Below are 9,436 nucleotides of genomic sequence, written 5' to 3' on the forward strand. Positions count from 1 at the left end.
ATTGTTCCTTATATCACCACTCTGTCATCGGCAAACCTACCCCCGGGATCCTTACCAACCCTTTAATTTCTCGGTGGCCATGCATATTCAACACGTGCGCAGTCACTGTTGATGCTATCTGGATTCCACCTCGCTGTGAGTTTCAACTCAGCTTGCTGAGTAATTTAGATGAAGGCAAACGCGTGAATTTAGCCAATTCATCCCTGCCCCGTTCTACCCTCCCCCTGTTCTATTGTATTCAAACGCAGAGCCCACCGCTGCGATCAACGGTCACAGCTCCGTCGAAAAAAGACAGTAGTCGAGGCTATGTGCCTTTAAGTGGGACATTAGATGGTTCAAACCTTTTGCAGCTTCAAAAGACGGCGCATTCATGTGATAAACAAAATTATAATGAGTTGACATTTTAACTCGTATTTTTACGCACTGCATATCTTTTGAAGATGGTCAATAGCCTACAACATCCAAATGGTTTTATACAGACGCACTCATAAAGGAGGGTGGGATGGTGGCGTTATATAGGGGATATTGTCATATTTAAGTTTAAAAGTCATAGGATGTAGTCCTTAATAAAATGAATCAAATTTATTAGAGTTTCCGCGAACACAGAAAGTAAATTCGTTCTGAAGCATTTCCCATTTTTGCCACGCGGAGGAGCTCGCCATACGTGGCTAAACGGGAACAACTACTGCACGGCATTTGTCTAAAAATAAGACGGTATACGCTACAAAATCTTGAAACGCATTAAATACATCGGTTGCATGTATGAGTGTTCGTTGCGGAGCATTACATATTTATAATCATGCGAACAAACATCACTACACGTGCTTTTTCCAAAGCAGCCTAATTACGTCATTATATCGCCTTCACGAAATTTAACCTTTAATTTAACCTTGAAATATCCTACAGTATTTTAAAACACATGCATTCCATTCGAAACATGGTTCGATGCAACAGCTACATTTTGCATATTTTTAAGATGCACTTCTACAATCTTCTTAATATCCCTATGTCGCCGAATTACCTGCATTTTAAGTTATTTAACATGCGCAAGTAGATAGCCGAAGTGTACAGCCGCCACGGAGATTGGACAGAGACTGTAGCGTATGTTCGATGCTGATGTGTCGAACGTACTGCAGTATCTCAAATTGAGTGGAGTCGAGAGGTTTCAGGCTGGAGACGAGGGAGACGGGAGAGGAGGGGGGAGGAGAAGTTGGGGGGGGGGGGTCTGGTCGAGCGGAGCCGCGGATCCGAGGTCAGCCCGAGGTGCCGCTACATAGGCGCTCTAATACCTTCATTCATCGATTTTGAAGAACACCACCATGTGGCATACAACAGAGATAACACAGCCTGCAAGTTTTGCGAGGGTGTCTGACAAAAAAAGTGAGTGCGCCTTGCTCATGGCGGCGCCCAACAGAACACAGGTTAGAGAGTAAAGAATCCAAAAATGTGCAGAAAACTACTAATGTAAGACATCGTTTCAGCGAAATGCTTTATCCGAAACTACTTTATTTGTTATCGCATAGTTGTTGCTTATGCTAAACCAGGCAATGGCTCCAAAACGACTATATATTTACTGTGTATTTCTTATATCTGTATAGTCTGTTTTAGTAGGCCACAAACGTTAAAAATATCTAAAGTTTAAGTCAACAGCATCCCAGAACATAAACACTAAAAGGGGCATGCAGTATTCAGAAGGGCAGTTTTAGCTATAAACGTGACAAAATGGTAACTGGTGTATACATTAGGCCACGTAGCACGTTTTCAAATGTTTCATTTTTACAGAGCTTTGTAGCCTTCTTACAACCTTCATAGGTTGTTTATGTTGTTCTTCTGTGATATGCTGTTAGTTCATTTCTGGGTACACACCCACTACCCAGTGTAGTACATGACTTATATATGAAGCTGTACTGCTCAGTTAACTTGCAGTAGCAGCTGTACTAGTATTTAATTCAGGACAGCAGAAGTAGGTTTTGTCCTTGGATAAGAGCTTTAGCCATATACTGAATCAGTTGTGGTGGGTATAACTATATTTTGCATGATCTAAACTTTGAAGGTTGCTGTTAGTTCACTGCTTTTATACAGAAGGCATGGGCAACAAATTATTGCAGGAACAAAGGATTAGTCAACCAAATGAATTTCATTTTTTTTATTAAGGTTATAAATTTTAAACAAATACTTTCTAAAACAGTTTTACCCGGTGATATACAATTTAATATGCACAAAAATACAAGAATACCAACAAAATATGGAGAGTACGTCTGAAAACGTCTTTAATTCAGTACACATAGTGCTTATATAATGTGAGGACTTATGGCTAACTTATGAGATTGCCTTTTTAGAACAAAAGGTCTAACATTGTAGAAAATAAAATCAAACCCACAAAACCAAGCAAATGCTGGCATTATGAATTACTGTGAAGGCTTAATCAGCTTGTTTAGAGAGTAAAAGGGAAATAAATGGTAACAATCTAGAGACCAAATGGTCAAAAAAAAAAACAAAAAACAAAAAAAAACCCAAACACCTGGCTGGTTAAATTACGGCGTGCATTCTGGGAGTTGTAGTTGTAGCGTTAATTAATGGCCCCAACGTTCAAAGTGATGTGACTGGCATAGTTGGACTACAAACACTCAGGAGGATCTGGTGCTGTACGTCAGTGCAGTCAACAAAATGCACCAGTCTTCGCCACTTTAAAATATAAAGAAGACAAACTAGACAGAGAGGGGGGTTTAATATTGCACCTTCTTTAGCCTATACGATTGCCTTACATGATATTGATGTAGTCGGAATATGCCAGTCCTATAGCTTCACATGATCTCCCCGTAAGCAAAAGTTAAGATAGTCGTGCTGTATGTAGCCTTTGTAAAAAGGTAGGGTTAATTGTAGTGAAGTATGTTTTCACGACTGAGAACGTGTAGTGTGGGGCTGGCTTGTTTGCAGAATTTAACATTACACGGGTAATGTTATTTTACAAGACATCTTTGTGAAAGTTCCTAATGAGAAACTGAAAAACAATCCACGAGCAAAAACATTCAAAGACTTCCCATGTTTGTGGTGATAGCTAGCTAGCAGTTTGCGTTGGGTTTAAGGCAACGAAATTCAACTTCGTTAGATTATTTCAATAACCATTTTAAAATGTTCGTAATGTCAACATCGTCAGTTTTAAAAGGATACATCACAAGTGGTAGGCTACAACCACTCCTCGCCTCCCCAATAAAACGAAACTAAAACAAATCTAACTTAAATGTTTAAATAACATTTTGTTGCAAAAATAAAGTCAATTTGTCTTAGACTTTGTACAATTTCATAAAGGATTTGATTCTAATTTAACACAGAGTCAAAAAGCTACAATAGCTCTCGTCCATGCTCCTAAACTCGCAAGGGCTTGTTTGCTACAGAACTGTCCGTTTAATGATTGCTCAAAGTCCGTCTGCCTGCTCACCAGCCCCGAAAACCCCGATCCGAATATCGAGATCAGATTGGAAATGTTCGACGTGTCCAAGGGCTCTGTGTTAGCGTACGAACAGTCCTCAAATTTCGCTCTTTTACACGGCGTAAAATCCGGCACCTCCTCGATCTCGGACACATAGTAGCCAAAGTCAACCTTGCGTTTCTTGGCCGGGTTCTGTGCGCCTGGGCAGCACGGCTGTAGCGACGCGCAGCAGTCCTGATGCAAATACCCATTCTCCACCGTCGTAACGACATGCGTGTCCAAATCTAGCACTGTCGTTTTGTTGCAGTGCATGCTGTTCGCCGGGGAAAACTCACAGTTCGATGCGGGGTACGCTTCCGCACAACAGCTTCGGTAGAACAAGGGCTCCGAAGTCTTGCAAACATCCTCGCCTTGGAGAGACAGAGACGCAGAGCAAGCGCTGGGTGGCTGTATGTGCGCCGACTGCACCGGAGCTTGGTGGCTGACGGGCAAAAGCGCGCCGCAAAGACTTGGCGGCTCGTTCCCAATGCCGCAGCAGTCTGCGCTTTGCTCCTCGCAGTCCTCGGCTAAATCGAGGGGGTTCAGCTCCTGTATCTCGTTGCATACGGTCATTACCTCCTCGTACTGTTGCATTCTGTAGATCTCTGCGTACTTCTCGTTCATGTAGACTTGCCTGGCGTTCCTCAGCACGTATGAGACCAGGAGGTTTTTGTGCAGCTTAACTCCCCCTCTCTGCGTCCGGGAGTTGTGGATTTTCCGTAAAGAAATCGAAATTAGACTTTGTGCATCCACTGCACACTCCGTTGTGCTGATCATTGTCGGGGTTTTGATGCTTTCCCACCTCTCCGAAGAAGGATACGGACTTTCTTTTAGTCGAAATCACGATATTTCGTTCGGGGGCGAAGGCTTAAGTTAGCTCTGTGGAGAAACATTGAACACAGCCTTTGCTGCCTCTACAAGCAAGCGCAAGCAATCATTAGCTTGAAACCCGCTGCCATAGTATATATATGGCGAAGGCGTTTCCACCCACACCGCCTTTGTCCAAACAACGGGCGAAAATGATCATGAGTGACAAGTAAGTCCCGCCCGTACGTTTCGATTACAGCCAATCACAGAGAGGCGGTTCTTCCGTGCTATTCAAATTCCAAACTGACTTTACCAAACTGGAATGTTCTCATGAGGCGCACTGAACAGTGGAGAACCCGGTTGTCTCTCGAGCGCACGTGTTGGGCAAGATACAAAGTAGTGAATGTGCCCATATTAAACTAGCGCTTCAAATCGAAACCGCCTAAATAAAATTGAAGCAAATAAAAAAAAAAAAAAAAGAAGTGCTTTACTTGTTGTTTAACTTACTGCCTTCACGGCCCAAACCATTTAGGCTATTTTATGTCTTGATAAAGGTTTTTGTCCTGTTGGTCGTTTTTTTTGTCCAGGAATGCTTTAATTGTTGCGAGTTTTGGTTGAAAGTTGTTTAAGTTTGCGCAAAGACTTGTATAAATAGGCATGAACTACTGAAAATAAAATATTAGATAAGAAATTTCGTATTATTTGATGCTGGGTACATTAGAAAAATGCATATTTGAGCTGTTTTCTGCTTAGGCAAATCGAAGATGCAGTCATTGTAAATATGTAGATAGAAGTTTATACAAACTCTAAAAACAAATAAAAATAAACAAATGTATACATACATACACACATTCATACATTTACACCTTGTTTTTAAATTCTCATTAATAACTATATATATATATATATATATATATATATATATATATATATATATATATATATATATATATATAATTTAATAAGTATTTAAAAATTCAAGTCAAAAAAATATTTTAAAATGTGTTGTGTATTTATATTAACATAATAAGAACCATTTCAAAGTGCTATGTAGAAGTAATGTCCTTTAATATCTGCCAGAAATTTTCACTTTGGTCTCAATACTGTGTTATAAGAGGTATTGTGCTTTATCCCACTTTATGTCATATTAATACTTATAGAAATTTCATAGCACAAGTAGGCTTGTATATGGGCTCATATCTGGTAACTACCATTCTATGTCACTGTTACAGTTTCATACCCTCTTCTGGTATTTTCGTTCCCCAGTAAGGAAAACCTGCTAGAATTAGGAGGTGCACATCCTGAAGATCATGTGAAGCTCTCTCTCTCTCTCTCTCTCTCTCTCTCTCTCTCTCTCTCTCTCTCTCACGCTCTCTCTCTCTCTCTCTCTCTGACTATCTCTGCCTCTCTCTTCCTCTGTATCACTCCCTGTCTCTTTCCCTCTTTTTCTGTCTTTCTCTGCTTCTCTTTCTCTCTCCCACTCCCTCTGTCTCTCCCTTTTTCTTTCTTTCCTTCTCTCTCCCTCTCCCCCTCTCTCTTTCTCTCTCTGTCTCTCTTTCTATCCTCTCTCTCTCCCATAGATCTCCAGTGCTACCACCTCTGCATCTTAACAATGGCAGGGATCAGAGGCACCCATCTTTTAGCTATGCATCGCGCAGGAAGAAATCAATAAGCATGTGAGGGGAACCATCTCAGACCAAACTGGAATGGTGATAAGGCACTGGGAATGGTGATTGGGTTAGGCATATGAGTGTACAAGAACAGAGCAAGGAAAAAAACAAACGTATTTGTTTGTTTCTTGTTTATTTGTATGTTCTATTTAAAAAAAACATTGTTCTAACTGTGTTACATAATGACAAGAATGATCCACAACACCAAACATATAATACATTATAGTGGAAACCAGAATTGCATACAGTAATTTTAGGTTATATCTGATGGCAGTTTCTAATAACCACATTGACAATCTATTGTAAAAACAGGATTAAGCCATCTTAATCCAGCCTTGTTATGTCTTTGGACAAGGTGTAATAATTTATAGGGCATGGTTTTTACAAGTGTGGATAAACTGCCATGGACAAGAGCATCTGGACAAGGGTGTCTGTTAAATGCTGTAAATGGAACCTCTGCTTGGTTACTGTACCTATTAACTTGATTTCCTGTGTTTAATACTGGGAAACAAAACCTGGATGAGTCAGCGGACTCTTTATTCAGTCCCTGCATTAGGACCAGGAGTGCAGTCTTGGTTCAGTCCCCACATTAGAGCTATAGAGTGTGGTCTTGGCTATGCAGAACTCTAGGTAAAAGGGTCAAGTCTGACTGAGGGTGATGTGCCTGTGAGCAAGGTGCTGAACCCTATGGGGCTCCAGGGGTGATGCAAATGATGTCTCACTCCCATTCCTCAACCCCACCCCACCATCCACAGATAGATAAGAGATCAACAACTAGCAAGCCACTAATCGACAGTACTGTCAATGTGAGGGGGTATATATTAAACAGAATAACGTTATATTTATTGTAATGATCATGAGCTGGGTCCTTTCCACTTGACAGGCCGTGTGAGTATGGACATAGCGTGTAACAGTTCATGTGACGTTCTTTCAGAGTTTGTGCTGCTAGGCTGCTGTTCAGCTGTGGCATTCCCCCTCCCTCTGACCTCCTGGCCCATTCGTGCAGGAAATGTAGGGGTTCTGAAGCATTGGCAGATGTTTTCCTGGGCCCGATCCTCTGGACTAGTTCTGCTCAGGAGCGATGTAGACCTTACAGTGTTAGAACTATACCATTATCAAACTTTTGCAGTGCCTTCAGATTCTTGAACAGCTTCAGGTTTTGGGGCAAGTTCAGCTCACAAATGGTTGTACGGTAATGTCGCACGTGTCGCCTAGCAAGCAGCAGTGCTCCTAATTTTGGAGGCTGTGGATTCTTAAGATGTTTACAGACACTTGAACAAAATCTGTGAGACCTGAAACAAGTCGACATTACATGGCAGTGGAACACTGCCTGAGTCTGCTGTACTGGCATTGAGGACTTAGTGTGCCGTGGAATGTAGTTAGTGTACTTCTCGGGTCAGGTCAGGTTGGGTCCAATTGGGCTGAAACAAAAAATTCTAATAGGCCCAGTTGGTGTAGGGTTATAATATACTTTTAAGAAAGAGAGGGTGAGAGAAAACAAGAAAACTGAGCATTAGCAAAATTAACATTGCTCAACAGGATGTGGGTGTGGATCTGCGTTTTAGAAACATGGATGCAACAAAAAAAAAAAAGAGAGGAAAGGAGAAAGTTCGTTTGTTCATTGGTAGTGTAGGCCCAAGCTGATATAAATTGTTTTGGGGCTTGAAATATAGCAAGGTATCACTTTGACACCACACAGTAATGCAAAGTAGTACACTGTCCTTAGAATGGGCTCTAGGAGCTTCCACCACAATTATTTTTTTCTCTCCTTGAAGAATTATTGTTCACGTCTATTTTTCCAGCCTCCCAACTGACTACCATTATGCTCACCTCTCTTTGAATTTAGCTCTCACTCATGAAACAGAACCTGCTCGGCACAAAGCTTGACAGGTCCACAGCTTCATTACGCTGCACTGGTATTAGAACCGTAATGCTTTTCTAACAGGTTTGTGTGTCCATGGAGACTCCAGTCGTCAACCTCATGCTCACCAGCCCAATGGGCCTCTGGCTGCCCTCTAGCTCCTGTTTGTACCCACAGCAACTGCCATGGCTGATGGGTAACTGGGGAAGTTATGAACATTCTGTTGACTCCAGTGCAATCAGATTGCTTCTGTTGTGTGCAACAGGCTCACAGTTGACAACCATTGTCCTGACACCTACACAACCAATATATATCGGCTCTGGACTCTCAACCAAGAGAAATTTCAATAAGATGTTACAATGCGCACTTTCCAAAAAAGGAACTTGTGTTGGGACCACATCTATAATACTCAAGAAATCAAATATATTAACTACATTTTGAATTTGTATATTTGACCACAAACAAGTTGGCCTCTGCTATGTGAAATGCCTTGTTTAAGCAGACAGAGAGAGGTTACAGCTTCACTCTACTGCTGAAGGGACATAGATATAGTCATAGAGCTGTGTGGGAGACTGGAGCCACAAAATACATTTAAAATTTCTTGACTCCGATGATGAGGGTCCTGTCACTGCCAAATTAACTACTTGAAGACATCCATTCAAAAGTTGAAAACACTCTCACAGGTGAAAAAGATATGTGCCTTTGAATCAAGAGGGTATACTGTACCTGAAGATTATTGTTTCAAATATTCAAACTCACTGCAGTCCCAGGTATTATAATATTCAGGTAACATTTTGTACTTTCTCCCATATATCATGTATTGTTTACTGGCTATGTAGACAAAAGCAATATGTATATCTTTACATGTTGCCAATAAAGTTTTACTAAAATTCTAAGTTTTTTATTTGAATGATTTTTAAGTACTAGGCATGTATTCATTAGGAGTATCTGATGGTAACTAAAAAAAACACATTGACCTTGTTCTCTTAAACACTTTGTATAACCTACCCTCTGCTATCAAAAGGTTAGTAATGTAATATTTTAATGCATATCACAGTTTGTACCATGTTTCAAATAACAAACAATTTTAAACTTAATCTGCAATTCTCTGGAATGGATGCATAAAATATATCTAAACAAAAATTAGTGAAATAAATAATTATTTTTTTCCCCCCACAGAACTATGATCAGTGTGATCACAATCATTTTTGCATCTAGAAAACAGAATCAATTAAAATAAAAAAAGGTAGAGAAAGAAAACAAAGATAGATGCATCGATTTACATATTTTTTGTGTCTATAGGTATAATCCACTAAACCAGTCACTGTCCATGCACATTATATAATACTATTCTGTTTGAATATTGTGTTCTCATTTTTTATGATTACAATGAAGTCAAATGACCTCCTGTCAATCAACACTATTTTAAATTAAAAGTCACAAAGACTACATTCCCCGTTCTCCAAGGATATACAGTGGGATACTTTTATTAAAGGAGAATTGTGGGATTTGAAGTGTGCGTTGAGTTGCCCAGGACACTCTAAGGCATTCAGGTGGCAGGAGGACCAGTGGGTAAAAATATCAGGGCGGAGCTTTTCGTGCTTGGCAGACAGATGCCTTGTGAACTTA

The 9,436-nt window shown here is 40.5% G+C and overlaps 1 protein-coding gene across 1 annotated transcript; it reads right to left on the minus strand.

Annotated features, from left to right (window-relative positions):
- Nucleotides 1-2,131: 2,131 nt before the first annotated feature.
- ier5l (immediate early response 5-like) lies at nucleotides 2,132-4,402 on the minus strand. Its single transcript, XM_026998397.3, has one exon. The coding sequence runs from the start codon at nucleotides 4,244-4,246 to the stop codon at nucleotides 3,335-3,337; it is 912 nt and encodes a 303-aa protein (XP_026854198.1). The 5' UTR covers nucleotides 4,247-4,402; the 3' UTR covers nucleotides 2,132-3,334.
- Nucleotides 4,403-9,436: the final 5,034 nt, after the last annotated feature.

The sequence above is a fragment of the Electrophorus electricus genome, chromosome 8, assembly GCF_041902795.1.
Source record: "Electrophorus electricus isolate QZ-2024a chromosome 8, ASM4190279v1, whole genome shotgun sequence".
Classification (NCBI taxonomy): domain Eukaryota; kingdom Metazoa; phylum Chordata; class Actinopteri; order Gymnotiformes; family Gymnotidae; genus Electrophorus; species Electrophorus electricus.